Below are 20,661 nucleotides of genomic sequence, written 5' to 3'. Positions count from 1 at the left end.
ATATCCATCAAAAGTGTCTCTTAAATATGAAGGTGAAATTAAGATATTTCCAGATAAACGCAAGTTTAGGGAATTTGTAAAAACCAAAACAAAACTACAAGAAATACTAAAGGGAGTTCTTTGGGTAGAAAATCAAATAATATCAGGTATCAATCCAAGACTAGAACACAGGGCAGAGCAACCAGAAGTCAACCCAGACAGGAAATACAAAAAAACAAAGCAAGATTACAACAACAACAAAAAAAAAGCTCAAAACAGGATAACAGCAATGTTATTATATAAACGAAGACAACATTAAAATAATAAAGATGAACTAAGAAATGTAATCATAGACCTTCCATATGCAGAGGAAGATATGGCGATACAAAGAAATAAAAGTTAGGTTTAAATTTAGAAAAATAGAGGTAAATGAGAAGGTAACCACAAAGGAGATGAACTATCTGACTCATCAAAATAAAATACAAGAAAAAAATAGAGAGTCAGCAGAAACAAAATCAACAACAACAAATATGAGGAAAGGACAATATATAAAGATAATCTACTCAGCACATAAAATTAAGTGCGAAAACGAAACTGTCAACAACACAAAAAACATCAAAATGATAGCACTAAATTCATACCTATCCATAATTACCCTGAATATAAATGGACTAAATGCACCAATAAAGAGACAGAGTGGCAGAATGGATTAAAAAACAAGATCCGTCTATATGCTGCCTACAAGAGACACACCTTAGACTTAGGGACACAAACAAACTAAAACTCAAAGGATGGAAAATATATATGTCAAGCAAACGACAATCAAAAAAGGACAAGAGTGGCAATCTTAATTTCGACTAAATAGACTTTAAAGTTAAATCCATCATAAAGGATAAGGAAGGATACTATATAATGATTAAAGGGACAATACACCAAGAAGATATAACCATATTAAATATTTATGCACCCAATGACAGGGCTGCGCGATACATAAACTCTATCAGCATTGAAAAGTGAGATGGACACCTCCACAATAATAGTAGGAGACTTCAACACACCACTTGTGGTGAAGGACAGAACATCCAGAAAGAAGCTCAATAAAGACACAGAAGATTTAAGTGCCACAATCAAACAAATAGGCCTCATAGACTTATATAGAACACTCCACCCAACAGCAACCAAGTATACTTTCTTTTCTAGAGCACATGGAACATTCTCTAGAATAGACCACATATTAGGTCATAAAGCAAGCCTTAGCAGAATCCAAAACATTGAAATATTACAAAGCATCTTCTCTGACCATAAGGCCATAAAAGTGGAAATCAATAACAGGAAAAGTAGAGAAAAGAAATCAGCAACACTTGGAAACTGAACAATACCCTGCTCAAAAAAGACTGGATTATAGAAAACATTAAGAATGGAATAAAGAAATTTATAGAATCCAATGAGAATGAAAACACTTCCTATCAGAGCCTTTGGGACACAGCAAAAGCGGTCCTCAGAGGCCAATTTACATCAATAAATGCACACATACGAAAAGAAGAAAGTACCAACATCAAAGAATTATCCCTACAACTTGAAGAAATAGAGGGCAACAAAGGAAACCCACAGACACCAGAAGAAAACAAATAATAAAAATTAGAGCTGAACTAAATGAAATAGAAAAACAATTGAAAGAATTAACAAGACCAAAAGCTGGTTCTTTGAAAAAAATCAACAAAATTGATAAACCACTGGCCAAACTGACAAAAGAAAAACAGAAGAGGAAGCAAGTAACCCGAATAAGAAATGAGATGGGCGATATTACAACAGACCCAACTGAAATTAAAAGAATCGTATCAGATTACTATGAAAAATTATACTCTACCAAATTTGAAAACCCAGAAGAAATGGATGAATTCCTAGAAACGCACTACCTACCTAAGCTAACACAAACAGAGGGCAAACAAGTAAATAGACCCATAACAAAAGAAGAGATTGAAAAGGTAATCAAAAAACTCCCAACAAAAAAAACCCTGATCCGGAGGGCTTCACTGCAGAGTTCTACCAAACTTACAGAGAAGAATTTAACACCACTACTACTAATGGTATTTCAGAGCATAGAAAAGGATGGAATACTACCAAACTCATTCTATGAACCCAACATATCCCTGATACCAAAACCAGGTAAAGATACCACAAGAAAACAAAATGACACACCTATATCCCTCATGAACGTAGATGCAAAAATCCTCCACAAAATTCTAGCCAATAGAATTCAACAACATATGAAAAAAATAATTCACCATGACCAAGTGGGATTCATACCAGGTATGCAGGAATGGTTCAACATTAGAAAAACAATCAATGTAATCCACCACATAAATAAAACAAAAGACAAGAATAACATGATTTTATCAATTGATGCACAAAAGGCATTTGGCAAAGTTCAACACTCATTCATGATAAAAACTCTCAGCAAAATAGGAATAGAAGGAAAATTCCTCAACATTATAAAGGACGTTTATACAAAGCCAACAGCCAACATCACCCTAAATGGAGAGAGCCTGAAAGCATTCCCATTGAGATCGGGAACGAAACAAGGATGCCCTTTATCACCACGCTTACTCAACATTGTGTTGGAGGTCCTAGCCAGAGCAATTAGGTTATATAAAGAAAGAAAGACCATCCAGATTGGCATGGAAGAAGTAAAAGTATCTCTATTTGCAGATAGCATGATCTTATACACAGAAAACCCTAAGGAATCCTCCAGAAAAGTACTTAAACTAATAGAAGAGTTCAGCAGAGTATCGGGATACAAGATAAACATACAAAAACCACACCAACAAAAAGAACAACGAAGAGAAAATCAACAAATCAATGCCATTAACAGTAGCCCCCAAGAAGATAAAATACTTAGGAATAAATCTTACCAGAGATGTAAAAGACTTATACAAAGAAAACTACAATACACTTCTGCAAGAAACCAAAAGGGACTTAAATAAGTAGAAAAACATACCTTGCTCACGGATAGAAGACTTAACATTATAAAAATGTCTATTCTACCAAAAGCGATCTGTATACATTTAATGCAATTCGAATCCAAATCCCAATGACATTCTTTAATGAGATGGAGAAACAAATCACCAACTTCATATGGAAGGGAAAGAGGCCCCAGATAAATAAGGCATTACTGAAAAAGAAGAACAAAGTGGGAAGCCTTACTTTAACTGATTTTAGAACCTATTATACTGCCACAGTAGTCAAAACAGCCTGGTACTGGTACAACAACAGGTACATAGACCAATGGAACAGAATTGAGAATCCAGGCATAAATCCATCCACACATGACCGGTTGATATTTGACAAAGGCCCCAAAACAGTTAAGTGGGGAAAAGACAGTCTTCTTAACAAATGGTGCTGGCATAACTGGATATCCATCTGCAAAAAAGTGAAACAAGACCCATACCTCACTCCATGCACAAAAATGAGCTTGAAATGTGTCAAAGACCTAAATATAAAATCTAAAAAAGAAAGATCATGGAAGAAAAAATAGGGACAATGTTAGGAGCCCTAATAAATACATGCCATAAATAGTATACAAAACATTATTAAGAATGCAGAAGAAAAACTAGATAACTGGGAGCTCCTAAAAATCAAACACCTATGTTCATCCAAAGACTTCATCAAAAGGGTAAAAAGACTACTTACAGACTGGGAAGAAGTTTTTAGCTATGACATTTCCAATCAGCACCTGATCTCTAAAATCTACATGATACTGCAAAAACTCAACTGCAAAAACACAAATAACCCAATTAAAAAATGGGTAAAAGATACGAATAGACATTTCACTAAAGACATTCAGTTAGCTAACAAATATATGAGGAAATGTTCACAATCATTAGCCATTAGAGAAACGCAAATCAAAACGACAATGAGATTTCATCTCACTCCAACAAGGCTGGCATTAATCCAAAAAACACAAAATAATAAATGTTGGAGAGGCTGTGGAGAGATTGGAACACTTCTACACTGCTGGTGGGAATGTCAAATGGTGCAACCACTTTGGAAATCGATTTGGCACTTCCTTAAAAAGCTAGAAATAGAACTACCATACGATCCAGCAATCCCACTCCTCGGAATATATCCTAGAGAAATACAAGCCTTTTCACGGACAGATACATGCACACCCATGTTTACTGCAGTAGTGTTTACAATAGCAAAAAGATGGAAGTAACCAAGGGACCCATCAATGGATGAAAGGATAAATAAATTATGGTATATTCACACAATGGAATACTATGCATTGATAAAGAACAGTGAGGAATCTGTGAAACATTTCATAACATGGAGGAACCTGGAAGGCATTATGCCGAGTAAAATTAGTCAGTTGCAAAAGGACAAATATTATATAAGACCACTATTATAAGAACTTGAGAAATAGTTTTAACTGAGAAGAAAACATTCTTTTGTGGTTATGAGATGGAGGAGGGAGGGAGGGTAGGAGAGGGGTATTCGCTAATTAGATAGTAGATAAGAACTACTTTAGGTGAAGGAAAAGACAACACACAATACAGGGGAGGTCAGCACAACTGGACTAAACCAAAAGCAGAGAAGTTTCCTGAATAAACTGAATGCTTAGAAGGCCAGCGTAGGAGGGACAGGGGTTTGGGTACCATGGTTTCAGGAGACATCTAAGTCAATTGGCATAATAAAATCTATTAAGAAAAACAGTCTGCATCCTACTTCGAAGAGTGGCATCTGGGGTCTTAAACGCTAGCAAGCAGCCATCTAAGATGCATCAATGAATCTCAACCCACCTGGATCAAGGAGAATGAAGAACACCAAGTACTCAAGGTAATTATGAGCCCAAGAGACAGAAAGGGCCACATGAACCAGAGAGCACATCATCCTGAGACCAGAAGAACTAGATGGTGCCCGGCTACAACCGATGACCGCCCTGACAGGGAACACAACAGAGAACCACTGAGGGAGCAGGAGAGCAGTGGGATGCAGACCCCAAATTCTCATAAAAAGACCAGACTTAATGGTCTAACTGAGACTAGAAGGAGTCCGGTGGTCATGGCCCTCAGACCTCCTGTTGTCCCAGGACAGGAATGATTCCAGAAGCCAACTCTTCAGACATAGATTGGACTGGACAATGGATTGGAGAGGGATGCTGGTGAGGAGTGAGCTTCTTGGATCAGGTGGACACTTGAGACTATGTTGGCATCTCCTGCCTGGAGTGGAGATGAGAGGGTAGAGGGGATTAGAAGCTGGTGAAATGGACACGAGAAGAGAGAGTGGAGGGAGGGAATGGGATGTCTCATTAGGGGGAGAGCAACTGAGTATGTAGTAAAGTGTATACAAGTTTTTGTGTGAGAGACTGACTTGATTTGTAAACTTTCACTTAAAGCACAGTAAAAATTATAAAAATATATATATATAAATCAGGAGGAGGCTATACTTGAAGAGGATGTGAGGAGAGGAAGGGGGCATAATCTAGGAAGACACTCAGGTACCTGACCTGGGGATCTAGGTGATGTCAGTCACTGAGCTAAGAAGGCAGAGACCATGCTAGAGCAGAAAGAGGGCAAGTTTAGTTTGGGACCAGTTGAACTTGAAGTGCCTGTGGGACATACAAGAAGTGTCTGTAGGTTGCTGGCTTTATGACTTTGGAGGTCAAAAAAAGAAGCCTGGGCTAGAGATCAAGATTAAACCAAGACCATAAGCCATAGAACTAATAAGTGCAAGTAGAATACACTGATCATTTAGGTAAAAAGGGTTAGCAAATTCTCTGTGAAGGGCCAGATAATAAGTATCTATGCTTTGTGGGCCATTTTGGTCTCTGTTGCAGCTACTCAGTTCTACTGTCGTAGCTGGAAAATCTGAGACAATGCAGTAAACAAATGGGCGTGGCTGTGTTACAATAATACTTCATTTGCAAAAACAGACAGCCACCAGAACTGTAGTTTACAACCCTGATTTAGGTCACACTACCTGTTTCTCTGAGCATCACTATGGAAGGTAACACAATGTCTTTCATTTACTACTAATAAAATATAAAGCAAACATTACTAGCATGTTGATAGCACTTTCATAAACATCTACTAATTCAGCCCTCATGGGAACACCCTTAGTTATTTTTACTCTTTTTACAAATATAACAACTAAGGCAGAGAGGTTAATGGCTTGCTAAAATCATATGATTCACACGTAATAGATCTAGGAAACCCATTTCTATCAAGTAGATTCCAACTAACAGTGACCCTGTAGGACAGAGTAGATAGAAGAGCCCCACACAGTTTCCAAGTCTGAAGATCTTTACGGAAGCAGACTGCCACATCTTTCTCCCACAGGGTGGCTGGTGAGTTTGAACAGCCGACCTGGTAATTAGCTGAACGCTTAACCACTGCACCACCAGATATAGGCCCAGATTAAATAAAAGAACACTCAAAACAGAACCAGGACGCCTGGGCTTGTCGCTTCTCTTCTAAATAGCTGTGTGTTAGGAGGCAAATAATTTCTGACCTTTAGTCTTCATTTCTTTAAACAAGGGGATGAGATTTGAACGATTCCCACAGGCCCTTCCAGCTCTGACATTCTAGCACCCTCTGACTTGCCCACAGTCACCCAGCTAGAGCATGAAAGAACCAATCCTCAAACAAGATCTTCCAACAGCACCCCTCCCCTAAAACCATAAATACCAAACCAGTTGCCCTAGTCAATTCCAACTCATAGAGACTCCATGTGTGCATAGTAGAACTGCTCCACAGGGTTTTCAAGGCTGTGACCTTTTGGAAGCAGATCACCAAGGCTTTTTTCCAAAGTGCCTCTGGGTGGGTTTGAGCTACCAACCTTCTGGCTAGTAATTGAGCATTTAACTGTGCTATTTTTTTTTTTACCCAGGGACTGCTCCCCACCCAGGCTGTCCTTATTCCCAATTAACAAAGGGGAAGGCAGAAATTGCTAAAATATTCTGACTTCACTAACGTTCCCTGATAATATCATCCTGAAATTCTAACCCGCTCTTGGGCGATCAGGTGCTTACTCAGAAAAGTCTGGCCTATGAGAAAGTCAAAAGGGATGACGTAAGTATAAGAAAAGGAGATAATTTGTGTTGATCATTATTATTATTGATGGGAAAATGCAAAGTTGATCAGAAGATACACAGTCCCCACGGGGAACTCAGATTGTGCATCTTTGTGTTCACCAGTAAATTTCAGCACCCGAGACCCCAGGAAGCCAATGCATTTGGCAGCATCAGTCTCTAAAGTATTATTAAATCCACGCTGTGTTTTGAAGACTCTTCTCCCATGAATGCCTGATTTCAGCTGAAGGTGGTCAGCAAACTCTATTTGTCCTTTCCTTTGGATAAAAAGGGAAAGAAGATTCCTACCACTTATTAAGATCTTACTGGTCCTTGATGTTATATGAGTTCACATATTATTACAATTCCATGGGAAAGATGTTATGAACCCCATTTACCAGTGAAAAAACTGAGGTCTTTGGTCAGGTGCACTTTAGTGCTTAAAGTGACAGCTTTGCTTTTTAAGATTTTAAAGAATTCTTTTGCAGCAAATTTGTCCAATGCAATACGTCATTTCATTTCTTGTCTGCTGCTTCCATGGACTTTAATTATGGATCCTCGACAACTTCAATCTTTTCTCCATTTATCATGATGTTGCTTATTGGTTTAGTTGTGAGGATTTTTGTTTTATGTTAAGGTGCAACCCATACTGAAGGCTGTAGTCTTTGATCTTCATCAGTAAATGCTTCAAGTCCTCTTCATTTTCAGCAAGCAAGGTTGTGTCATCTGCATATCACAGGTTGTTAATGAGTCTTCCGCCAGTCCTGATGCCCCATTCTTCATATAGTCATACAGTTAGGTAGGAGGGTTGTTGGGGTCTTTCTGGCTCCAAAATCCATGCAGTTTTCATGACCCTCCACCTGAATTCAGATAGAACTTTGAGTTATTTCCACCTTATTTCCCCTCCCTGTTTACCATGACTTTTTTCATTTTCCAGGTCAGGGAATGTAAAACCCATACTGACCTAAGCCCAAGTATTGGGGCTAAAGAGACCATGAGGCTGAAGTTGCTGCCTAGGCAGGGCGATGTTGAGGAACTCCAGCTTTGGCTCATCTCCCAGTTCCACGTGACCACTGGCTTGGCCTGGCACTGATCTCACCCCCAGGTCCGTAGGATGGGTCATAGATGAGCTACCTAGCAAGCAGATTGCATGATACACCACAGACCTCATGCCCCAGACCACCTTTCTCAGCATTCAGTGTCTTCTCTCCAGTATTAAAGAGAAATTCCTTTCGGCATACCTTTTCTAGATTGTGGCCAAGTCTTCCAAAACCAAATACAATAAAAATCTCAAGGACACAAAGTAATATGTACAATTTAGGTGGCTTTCAAGAGGGTCTTGTTACAATGTGGTGTAGGAAACTACTTCTTTCTTTCTAGACTTACAGCCAAAGAGCTGCAGAGGAGGGAAGAAGCATGGGAACAAGCACAGAAATGGGATCCAAACCCTAGGCCACTCTCGGCTCTCTCCTCTTTCCTGTGTGACTTGGGAAAAATTATCCCTCATATCTGGGCTTAGTTTCTTCACCCAGGAAAAGAAGGTGTAAAACTACAGGCTCTTCCAGCTTTAAATTCTGTGAGAGAGAACACGTAGCAGTGGAGAGGACAGCAGGCTTAAAAGGACCTGGCTATGTTTACGTAAGGGGGCAGTGGTGGTTCAGTGGTAGAATTCTTGCCTTCCGTGTGGGATAACCAGGTTCATTCCATAGCCACTGCACCTCATGTGCAGTCACCATCTGTCTGTCTGTGGAGGCTTGCATGTTGCTGTGATGCTGACCACGGGTGTCAGTGGAGCTTCCAGACTAGGAAGAAAGGTCTGGTGATCTACTTGCAGACATTGGCCAGTGAAAACACTGTGGGTCACAATGGTTTGATCGACAACCCATCATGGGAATGGCACAGGACCAGGCAAAGTGTCATTCCATTGTGCTTGGGGTGGCCATGAGTCAGGGGCCAACTAAACAGTAGCTTACAGCAACAACGTGCTTATAGAAAACCCTACAAAAAACAAGACTAGTCCATATTGACTGCAAGTCGTCAGCATTTGCTGGCACTGGGGTGATGAGTGACTGATAAGGGCATGAGAGAACTCTTCAGGGTAAAGAAATGCTCTTTATCTTGGTTATGGTGGGAGGTGCCACATGAATCTATACATTTATCAAAATTTATTGAACTATACACTTAAAATAGGTACATTCTACAATGGGTGTATTGTATGTAAATTATACCATAATGAAGTTGATATAAAAAATTGTAATAAACCCATTTCCATCCCTGCTTTGCCCTATGCTGGCTGGGTGACTGTGGATAAGTCACCAAACTGTTGGGAGCCTTGGCGCCTTCACTGTAAAATGGGAATAGGAATACCAAGGGTACAGCCCCAACGTAAAGCTCAAGTGAGATCACGTATGTGATATAGGGAAATCCTCTATAGACTGCTAAAGTTTCTCTAAATAATAAGCTGCTGTTGCTCTAATTCTGGAGTCTACATAGCCGCTGTACGTGACAACATAATTCATAGTTAAAGAACTCATGGAGTAGTCTGCAAATATGTGGACGTCTCCGTTATCCATAGGGTTTTGCAACTAGATTGTTTAGATTAAGCCCCGTGTTCTTTCTGCATAGTTTCCTCAGGCTGACCCATTATTATATTTTATAACTTAGAGCCCAGTTGTATTTTAACCTGTGTGTCCTGAAGGAGAAGCAATTTAGAAGTGACCCACAGGTGATTATTAGGCCTAAAAGTGTCTTCTATAAAGAAAGAGAAAACCACATGGCCAGACACAAGGAGAGTGACCTTTCTTGGAGTATCTCCTGCGTGCGAGCCACTGTGCTACACAATGCATGCATTTTCTCCTTCAGTCCTCACTGCATCTCTTCACACGGGGGGTTCTAGCCTTATTTTAGAGATGAGAAGACTGGCCCTCAGCAAGGTTGAGTAACCTCTGCAGGGTCCTAGGGTTACTTTGTGGGAGATGGTGAGAATGAGAAAAGTAGCTCCTGACTCCCAGAAGGTGGCCTTGCACTTAGAGCTGGATCTTGGTGATCTCCTGTTGAACACAAACAATTTCACAGAAAACCAACATCATGGTGTGGGTCAAGACACAAACAAGTCCATGCTGTAGTCATGGCTGAGCACAGACAAAACACGAACATTGGCCAGATGATAAAAAAGGACCAAATATTGCACTGTCCTAGCTTTAGATTTGCTCCATAGTTCTCACCTTCTAGCTAGGGATTATTAAGATAATCATAGGATTACTCATGGTTCCTGACAGCATTCAATCCAGAGAAAAGTCCTTTCCCAAATCACCTAGCACAAACCCAAAATCAATAATAAACCCTCCCTTAACACACTCTTACATAGATGCCCCATAGTTCTCCTCACTGCAGTGAGTAATAAACCCAACTTGGTCAACTACAGGTGTGTTTCTGGTGGTCTTTGACTGAAGGGCATTTGCAGCAGGAATACAAACCTGGATCTGCCTGACCCCAAAAGGCTTACTGTCTAGAACATACTAAAAGATAACATGATAGGAGTGAAGATAGAGGTCTACACAGGCACTGCTGGAGTCCAGGAGGAGAGTAGCTCAAGTCACTTGCAGAGTTTAGGAAGTCTTTATATGTGAGCTGGGTCTTAAAGTACAAAATTCCAGGTGCAGAACAAAGAGGGGCCCCAAAGGCAGAAGGAAGTACCCGAGCAAAATCTCAAAGATGGGAAAATTCTGTCATGTTAGGGTGAACCAGAAGTACGGTCTGGATGGTAGAGCATAGGAGAGCATGGACGAAGATGAGCCTGGTCAGGAGTGGAACCATATTTGAAGGGCCTTGTTGCGATCCCGAGGAGCTTACATTATGCTCTGGGTAATGAAGTCAGGAGACGGGCATGATCAAATCCATTTCAGAAAGATCATTCTGGCAGAGGCATAAAGAAAGATTTGTTTTAACATGGTTTACGTGACCTGAAGGTTGAGTTTTGATTTATTATCTAAAAGGGGTATTTATTAACTCTAATGGACTCCAAAACTAATGGACCTTCTGTGCCCAGCTAAGGAGCTTTTATCTTACCCTGTGGATGATGGGGAACCATGAAGGATTTGAAGAAGGACAGAAATGTGGTCAAGCCTACCAAAAGGAAAAAAAAAACCAACAGCATGTTTTGTGAATATATGATTCCATTTAGGCTTTTTGGAATATTGAAAAATAGCTTGAAGACCCCATGGTGACCTTGCTGGGAGCCAGGTTGGACAGTTTTGATTCAAATGATTTCTTAGCTCCCTTCTAGCTCTGACAGTTTAAGATTCTGCAACAAGGAAGGTAAAGCTATTGCCAGAACGTACAATGCATCACAATGTCAGACTTTGGGATTATCTGTTGCTTGGGGTTTTCCACACCACTGCTCCCCTTCATTAGCGGGGATAATTGAGAGTTGACTGCAGTTGTTACCGCTGTTGTGATGGGTATTTGAAGCTAAATTCCGGCAAGCAGGAGATGTGTGGGTATTTATCTCAGCTGCAGAAAGTTAATGCAGTGTGGCATTAATTACCCTGTCTGCGCCTGCTGTCTTCTTCTGTTTTTAGGTGTCATTCTCAGTTGGATAAATTAGTTTCCAAAGTTAGAACAGAGCAAATCGTAGGCTGAGATCAAGGCAGCCTGACTCCTTAGGGCAGCCAAAAAGAGGAGTGGGCTGAGAACGCCTACCCAGGAAAGATGAAGATGCAACCTTGAAGCCCAGCACAGGCAAAAGAAAATGCTTCATCCCTATAACAAAAAATTTTAAAAACTCAGACCAGTGGATTCTGCCTCGTGGTGACCCCATGTGTGTCAGAGTAAAACTGTCATCCAGAGAGTTTTTAGTGCCTGATTTTTTGGAAGTAGGTCACCATGCCTTTCTTCTTAGGAACCTCCTCTGGGTGGACTCAAACTGCCAATTGTTCAGTTGGTAGTGAGCCATTAACCATTTGCCCCACCCAGGGACTCCTTCGTGCCTGTAAAAACCAAACCAAACACATTGCCATCGAGTTGATTCTGACTCATAGTGATCTATGGGATTCATGCCTATGTAATATAAATATAATGCCTATATGATATAAAAATAATAACCTGCTGCCGTCAAGTTGATTCCAACTCATAGCAACCCTACAGAACAGAGTAGTAGAACTGCCCCACAGGGTTTCCAAGGAGCTCCTGGTAGATTCAAACTGCCGACCTTTTTGGTTAGCAGCACTTACCACTACTGCCACCAGGGTTTCATGCCTATACCAGTACCCACCCAGTGCCATCGAGTCGATTCCCACTCATAGCGACCCTATAGGACAGAGTAGAACTGCCCCATATAGTTGTACTAAATTATCTTACTACTCCACCTTTAGAGTTGTTAAGCTGCTGACCGAAAGGTCGGTGGTTTGAACTCTCTAGTGGCTCTGTGGGAAAAAGGCTTGTTGATCTGCTCCCGTAAAGATTACAACCTAGGAAATCCTATAGGGCAGTTCCCCTCTGCCCTCTAGGGTCGCTCTGAGTTGGAATCAACTTGATAGCACAACACCATCTCTGCTTACTTCACTCTATCTTTAAAACACAAACAAACAGTAATGTTATGTGTTCAGCCTTACAACAGGTGTTTGAAACATTTCAAGACTTGACAAGAATAGGTGCTTATTAAATCCTCACACTATGAATTTTGCTAGATTAGATTTTGAGAGTGCGTAGCCAAATTGAAGCCTGTTTATAAAAAAGGAATCAGAAGAGTAGAGAAACTAGAAACTTTGTCATAGTCATTCATTAATTCATCAAACCTTCAGACATTTGGGAAAAGGATTACACTTATTCTTTACATTTCCAAAGAGCAGTGTAAAGCCCCATGGGTGGGAAACGTGGAGGGATGAATTATTAAATTCTATTACAGAATGGGCTGCCTCAAAGTGTAGTGAGTTCCTTCTCCCTGGAAGAATACAAACACAGTGAGTTTTAGAGGAGAACTACTAGATCTGATGACAGCAGTCTTGGGTTCTACTCCTGGCATGATTACTAATTAACCATGTGACGTGGGCGAAACAAAAGCTCGCTCTCTGGGCTTCAAATTCCTCATCTGTAAAATGATGGGTCTGGGCAAAATAATTGTCTAGGCCATTCCAGCTTTGCAATATAAAGCAAGGCAGTACAATACATTAAATATGTGAGAGGCAGTACTATGACCTTGAGATCACACAACCTCTTTAAGCTTCAGCTGTTTATCTACAAAATGAGAATGGAAATAATAAGAGCCTCCCTGGTCTGTTAGGCAGATCAAATAAGACATGTACATTTGTGAATTGTGAAGCACTCTACAGATGGAAGGGTCAGTCTGTCTTCTTTATTATCTTTTTTTTTAGGGCCCATATTGTAATAGATGAGAAAAAGCCCTGAACCCTATGTACAGGTCTCATGTCCCCAGCGTGTTAGCTGTGTGACCATAGGGAAATTATTTCACTTCGCTGTGCCTGATTTCTTGTTTGCTAAAAAGATAAAGTATCTGCCTTACAAGGCTGTTAGGACAAGTTAAAAAGATAATGAACTTTAAAACACCTAGCATGGTGCCAGATACATAAAAGTGGCTCACAGAATGCCAGGTTCAAGAAAATAAGCAAATAAAAAGCACCTATGCTGGCATGGTTGCTATGAGTTGGAATCAGCTCGATGGCACACAATAGCAGCAACAACATGCTCACATGGCAGGAGGCAAGTGAATATGTAAAATATGGCACAATCATCATATCCATTTAATTCTGGCACAAGACATCCAAAAGTGACAGTATAAAGCTCAATTGTAACAGAAGGGCCCGTGCATGCTAAAGATGAGTATTGATCTGATCTGCGTGCCCAGTGCACACTGAGCCATCCCAGCAGGAACTGAAGTCTACAGTGGTTTAAACAGGGCCGAACACCATTTCCCATCTGCGTTTGGATTAAAGGTTTGCTGTGCCGTGCCATACGCTGGTGAAAATCCCTCTGTGTCTCAAAACAGCCCCATGAGCACAAGCAAATGACTGGCTATATCTAAAATTGAATGCAAACAAGTTCCCAAAGCTTTTCACTGAGAGCTAAGGGCACAGTTGCTGTTGTTCTTGCTCAAAGTGCGTGTAGTCATCACTGCTTGTGGAAACCAAAGAGCAGTTTGAAATGGAATTTCAGCAGTCTCAACTGAGCGTTTGTGAAACTGTGTTGGAAATGCGCACGCGTTCGCGCGCGCTCACACACACACGATAATTGTTACCATTTTCTGAAGACCTATTACTAGATGCTTTATACTTGTTATCTCCAATTCTCAAAAATTCTGCGAGATAAACAGTGTTTCATGGTTGAGGAAACTGAGGTTCACAAAGTGTCATATCCAAGTCACGCACCCGAGTAAGTGCAGTGTCCAGCTCTCTCTACTATACCATGTGTGTTAGTCATCTAGTGCTGCTATATATAACAGAAATACCACAAGTGGATGGCTTTAACAAAGAGAAATTATTCTCTCACAGTCTAGTAGGCTACAAGTCCAAAGTGAGGGTGTCAGCTCCAGGGGAAGGCTCTCGCTCTCTGTTGGCTCTGGAGGAAGGTCCTTGTTATCAATCTTCCCCTGGTTGAAGAGCTTCTCAGTGCAAGGACCCAGGGTCCAAAGGATGCACTCTGCTGCTGGTGCTTCTTTATTGGTGGTATGAGGTCCCCCTGTCTCTTTGCTTGCTTCTCTCTTTTGTAACACAAAAGAGATTGGTTTAAAATACAATCTAATCTTGTAGATTGAGTCCTGCCTTATCAACATAACTGCTGCTAATCTCATCAGTTTATGAGAGGAACACATAGGAAAATCACATGAGATGACGGAATGGTGGACAATCACACAATACCGGGAATCATAGCCTAGCCAAGTTGACAGATGTTTTTGGAGGACACAATTCAAACCATTTTATTCCCCCAACTGGGAAATCAGTCTTAGCTTGAAAACTGAGGATAAAACTGGGTGAGTAACTTCTCTTGATGATAAAAATGTTGCCAAAATGATCAAAACTAACCCCAAAATAACCTAAGGTCATCAATCATAAGCTATCCCCTTTCTGTTCTGATTCCAAAGCCTCCTTCCCAAAGCCGTCTTAGAAAACTCCTACCTGGAAACAGGACGAGCCTCATTTTGTCCCTCTGTCCACAGGAGCCGGAGCCTCTCTATGCCCATATCATCAAATCTAAGAAATAGCATCGATGCGGGCTCGTGGTGGGTGCGTCAAGACCGGCATGGAAATCAGCATCTCGACAGGCTCTCTTGTATTCTTCCACCTCACCTCATCCCACAAAGAAAATCATGATTACTCAATGGAACTCGCTCTGCACAGAGAACTGTTGGTTTTTGGCAACCAATGGCAGATATCTATGGCAGCACAAACACACACACACACACACACACACAAATGTATAAAAAATCACACCCAACATTAAATCACCAATCAAACAAATGCTTACCTGACAAATACTCTGAGCTCTTTTAGCATGGGTTTGAAATGACCCAGTGTGTGAAATCATAATTCTCTTTCTTTTTATTTCTCTACCTGTTGACTGCTGTAGAGACATGAAATTTGGAGTGACAGGCATCAGAGAGTTACAACAGGGTTGGCACTGACTTCTTTCAGGAAAAAGCCAGGGGTCCTCTGTGACCACAGTATAACCATCCATATGCCTTCTGACATATGGTGATGCTTTTTCCTCACTCCACAGGGCCTGATCTGCCATTCCTCCACCCCCTTTCCTTTCTTTGACATGTTTAAAAATTAGTGGGTGTACAAATTTTTGTATTGCTTTTGACATTTTTTTTAGATATGGGTGAAGAAATCTAACTGGAAAAAAAAAAAGCCTCATATGAAATGAATTAACTCAAAATCACAGAACAAGTGATTGATTATTCATTATGATCAAGAATGTTGCCAAAACAACCCTTTAGCTATTCTGCATCCGGGGAAGAGAGACAGCTTCCAGTCTGAACTTTCATTCTGTGAGTAGTAAAGGACATGGAATTGCAGTGATGACGAGGATGAAAACTGCATTGCATTTCCTACGAAGCTCTAAACTCTAAGTACAATAAGATGAGATTTTTTATTTTTCCGATATCTTGCTGCTGTGATGCTATGCAGACAAGTGTCTTCTCCGTGTGCCATTTTCAAAGAAAAGTCATTTGCCAAATAATTCTGGTACAATTCCGGTAATGTGGTTTTGGATCTTAAAAACCAACTTTCTAGTGGAACAGTGGTGACGTGAATATTCAGAATAACAAACTGATTCCGTGGTCAAAATGGTTCATCTCTATCTCTTTTTGTACATCAGAAAATTCAAATGGGATTTTTATTTTATAACTTGAAAAAGACAAACACCTTACCATTAAACTCTTTAAATATTTAAAGGAAATGGCTTTAAGGAGTTCTAATGAAAAACAAAAAATGCCAGTTTTTTTTTTTCTTTTGTAAATATAACTGTTAATGAAAATGCTTTTTAATGATGCCATTACACTGTAGAGAAGGTAGCAGATTGAGTGGAAGATGTGACAGAGTTGATGGATGGGGCTCACTTTCCAGGTGTTACTCTGGACCATATGGTAGAAAGCTGGAGTTCAGGGGCAGCTGGCGGGAGCAGTTGGCCAATCAGCAGCTAGTGAGTGGGAAGGGAGAATGGGGACTCCATAACCTAGCCTTTTCCCAAGAGTACCCACCCTATACATAAAACAAGATAAAGACAATTCACATCTGGAAGGCCTGTCCTTCTGATTCTGAAACCCTCTCCCTCTTCCCCACTCCCCCCTCCCATCTCTCCCCATGGAAATCACTGGACTGTTTGTATGTGAAACAGAAGAGTTTAAGCTTCCTTTTTTTACATTTACGAGACAAAAAGTGCAGTGTTCGGTTCGTATGTTTAGCACATGATTTTCATAAAGAATCTATATATTTTTGCCCTACAGAGAATTGTTATACAGGTCAAATGTGTTTTCCTGATGTTCCTATGCAGCTACAGTATGTTGAATTTAGTGGTTTAACACTAAGAAGAAAACGTTCAAGAATCATGTGGTTAATTGGATTGAAGTAATTATTATTGCTTTGGTTTTAAAAATTGAAAATCCAAATTTACAGGGACAGGATTGATTTCATTGGGTTCTTCATATCAACGGACACTAAAATGATTTGGAAGAAGGTATATTTGTTTACAAAGAAAACAGTGATACATCAAGGTCATTGTTATGGTTTGAAGCCCAAACTTGATATTATCAGGGCACTGGACTCTAATTTCTTTCCAGTTAATTAAACTGACCAAATGTCCATTAGAGAATATATGTTAATGTCATCCTAATGTGGAAGGGCCTTAGGCCCAGAAGAGTGAGAAGGGCCATGTAACTCCCTCTCTAGCTGTCACCTGGTGGTCCACATCATTTCTCCAGGAATGTGCAAACGTTTTATGATTAGGTAATCCTTTCACATGAAGGGAAAAATGGGAAAGGTGTGATAATCATGGAAGTTGTCCTGAAACCAGTTCAATTTTGTGTTCTGGGGATTTGATAAGAAAGGCAGTTCCCATGCGGAAAAGGCTTACGTTGCTATGTTGTCCATGATTCTGATTCTAAACAAGTGGTGCTATTTTCTCCTTCAATATGGCTGTCCTGAGTTTGTCTTGCAGTATCACACCATCATGCTGATCCTTTGGGTTGATTCTGACGCCTTCAAAGTGAACACTGGCTCCTGCTGCTGCTTCAGGTACACCATCTGGAGTTGATTTCATAGCGGAAGGTGACAGCCCAGTGGACTTGTCATCATTCATTGGACATGACTGAAGATGTTACTGGCTCTGAACTTAAAGAAGATACCCATGGGGTGCATTAAAGTGAGGGGAAATAAAGTCAAGATTTTAAACTGCCACGCATGTCATCACTGGCAGAATTCTGATTTTTCCAAGCACTGTTGGGTGAGCTCAGAACCACCATATCCTATTGCAAGAATGCAGTCAATTTTCCAAACAAGAGCTGAGGTGCCAATACCAAAAGACCGTGGGGAGTCTGCACAGTTCTGGTTAAATCAGTAGAAAAATCCATGTGTACAACTGTTAATTCCTCATCCTTCACTAGCCCTAAATTTGTCACTTTAAATTTTGAAACCAGGGAAACACCACCTGTCATTCTGTCCCCATTCCCCATAGCTCTTCAATCTTTACATGTTGCAAGACTATTTTGATAGCTCGCACTCATCCCAGTGTCTACTGATACCCCATCGTGTAATGTACTGGGTACCTTCTTTTAAAAAAAAAAAAAAAAAAAAACGTTTACTCTGTGGGTTTGGTTCATTTCAATTTCTGCATTCTGACACATATTTTTTTAATAAAGATGAGAAAGAGAAGATGACTGTTGCAGTACATTTCTAGACCTACTTTAACTTTACCTCAGATGACAATTTGTTAACATATATGGACACATTATTTTTAACTTTATGTACAACGCATTCAACAGAACAGCAAAATTTTTAGAAATTTTCCATTAATTTCTGTAACACACCATGTAAAACTGGTACAAATAAACATGTTTGAGAACAACAGCTTAGCCTGGTTTATTCCACAAGGCTCCCAGTGGATGTTCAGACGATGGATTGGAAGAGGAAAGTGCTTCTCTCTAAGCTGCCCTCCCTGGGTGGTGTAAGTGGTTAGGCACTCAGCTGCTAATTCAAAGATGGGCGGTTCAACCTTACCCAGAGGTACCTCAGATGAAAGGCCTGGTGATCTTCTGGGAGGTCACAGCTATGAAAACCCTGTGGAGCAGCTCTACTCTGCAACACATGGGGTTGCCATGAGTCAGGACCAGTTCCACAGCAACTAGTAAGCTCCTGTCTAACTGGGCTAAAGCAAGAAAGCTTGGGGATCGAGTTGGGTCAGCTTGTCCTCAGTGGAAGACAGGCACTTGCTGCAGGCACAGCCACAGCAAGGAATGAACGGAGATGTCAGGAACAGCAACCCCTCTGTAGAGGTAGCGTTTGAACCAAATTTAGCGTGGAACTTTCTTGTAAAGACCCCAGGAATGGACCTATGGACTTGTGTCTAATCCTAAAAAAAAAAAGTACTAATCTTTTGATTGGAAAACCTCTAGGCTCTCGCAGAGTCTGCTACAGTTCACTTTAAGATCATCCGCTTGAAGGGACCCAAAGAAGGAAGCATTTCTTTTCTTTCACATCCTGCACATACTCCACACACCCACGCACGCACAAAGCCTCAAGCTGACCTTTGACTTTCATCTGTATTGAAGAAAGGGAAAAAAATGCGTATATGTCTGTGCATCGGTGTGTAGTGTATATGTATTTGTGTGTGTTTATATGGTGGAGTCTCATTTTTATTTCCTTTTATAACTAAATCACCTTGTCCATCCCATCAGCTCAACTAGATTACAGGTTATAATTAGGTCATTGAGGCGCCAAAGCCCATCTCTGGTTATGTTAATGGTTGCGTAGACACATGCCCTCAATATGGCCTCGTTTAGGCAGATGTTATCTCTAACTTTGAGAAAATGAGAGAATGGGCTTCCATTCCAGCAAAATAAATTTGGAACAGATAGAAGAAACAATTTTCATACAGTAAGAAATGCTAAATCTTAGATGGAATTGCTAAAAAATAAAGTTACAGAACCTTTTTTGAATAATAACAGCGGCTCACCTTTGTGGAAGAGCTGCTCCTTACTGTGCACTAGGAGGCGCTTTGTATTCATTGCCTCAGTTAATTTTCTCAGCAGCCCGGAGAGAGGAGATATTACCCCCAATTCATGGATAAAGAAACTGAGGCCAAGGAGATTAAATAACTTGCCCAGCTAGTGAATGGCAGCATTGAGATTTGACTTCTGAGTCTCTTTCCCAACTTGTACCCGTTGCCATTGAGTCGGTTCCTACTCATAGCAGCCCTATAGGACAGAGTAGAACTGCCTCCGGAGGGTTTTCAAGGTTGTAATCTTTACATGGTGCAGAGGTTAAGAGCTCAGGCTGCAAACCAAAAGGTTGGCAGTTCGGATCCACCAGCCACTCCTCGGAAACCCTATGAGGCAGTTCTACCCTGGCCTATAGGGTCACTATGAGTCAGAATCAACTCAGTGGCAATGGGTTTGGTTTTTTGGTTTTTAATCTTAATGAAAGCAGACTGCCAGATCTTTCTCCCACAGAGTGGCTGGTGGGTTCCAACTGCCAACCTTTCGGTTAGTAGCCAAACACTTAACCACTGTGCCGCCAGGGCTCCTCTCTTTACCAAATGTGGATTCTAATTTTAAAAATCATTGGATATCCACTTTTTTAAATAGTTCTGTATAGATTTGCTGAAAAGCATTGACCTTCTATACCTCTTCCGAGACCTTGAATTGATCTTTGGTAAAAAGTTCAGTTTCTCAGTTCTTCCAGCTTAAAGTAAAAATAAAAATCCATTAGATGTTACTGCCCTAGGTATGTTGCTAAATGGAGCTTCTTTATCTGACACATTTGAAAGGGTTTGTGTCTTGAGGGATAGAGGATAAACCTTCTTGCCCAACTAGTTCAAGTTTAGCTGAAACCAAGCACTAGTGATTTACTTTGCCAACCTAAATGAATCTTAGAAAAGTGACA

The 20,661-nt window shown here is 40.6% G+C and overlaps 1 protein-coding gene across 1 annotated transcript in view; it reads left to right on the top strand.

The window, feature by feature from the left end:
* The window catches only part of DAB1 (DAB adaptor protein 1), a 474,069-nt gene extending 457,141 nt beyond the window's left edge, over window positions 1–16,928 (top strand). Inside the window, exon 16 of the mRNA XM_049879376.1 lies at window positions 15,219–16,928. Coding sequence (XP_049735333.1) covers window positions 15,219–15,263 — 45 coding nt within the window. The 3' untranslated portion in view covers window positions 15,264–16,928. The remainder of the gene's footprint in view (window positions 1–15,218) is intronic.
* The last annotated feature ends 3,733 nt before the right edge of the window (window positions 16,929–20,661 follow it).

Source organism: Elephas maximus, chromosome 3 (genome assembly GCF_024166365.1).
Source record: "Elephas maximus indicus isolate mEleMax1 chromosome 3, mEleMax1 primary haplotype, whole genome shotgun sequence".
Taxonomy (NCBI): domain Eukaryota; kingdom Metazoa; phylum Chordata; class Mammalia; order Proboscidea; family Elephantidae; genus Elephas; species Elephas maximus.
Note: the sequence above shows the minus strand (reverse complement) of the source record. Positions and strands in the feature narration are given on the sequence as shown.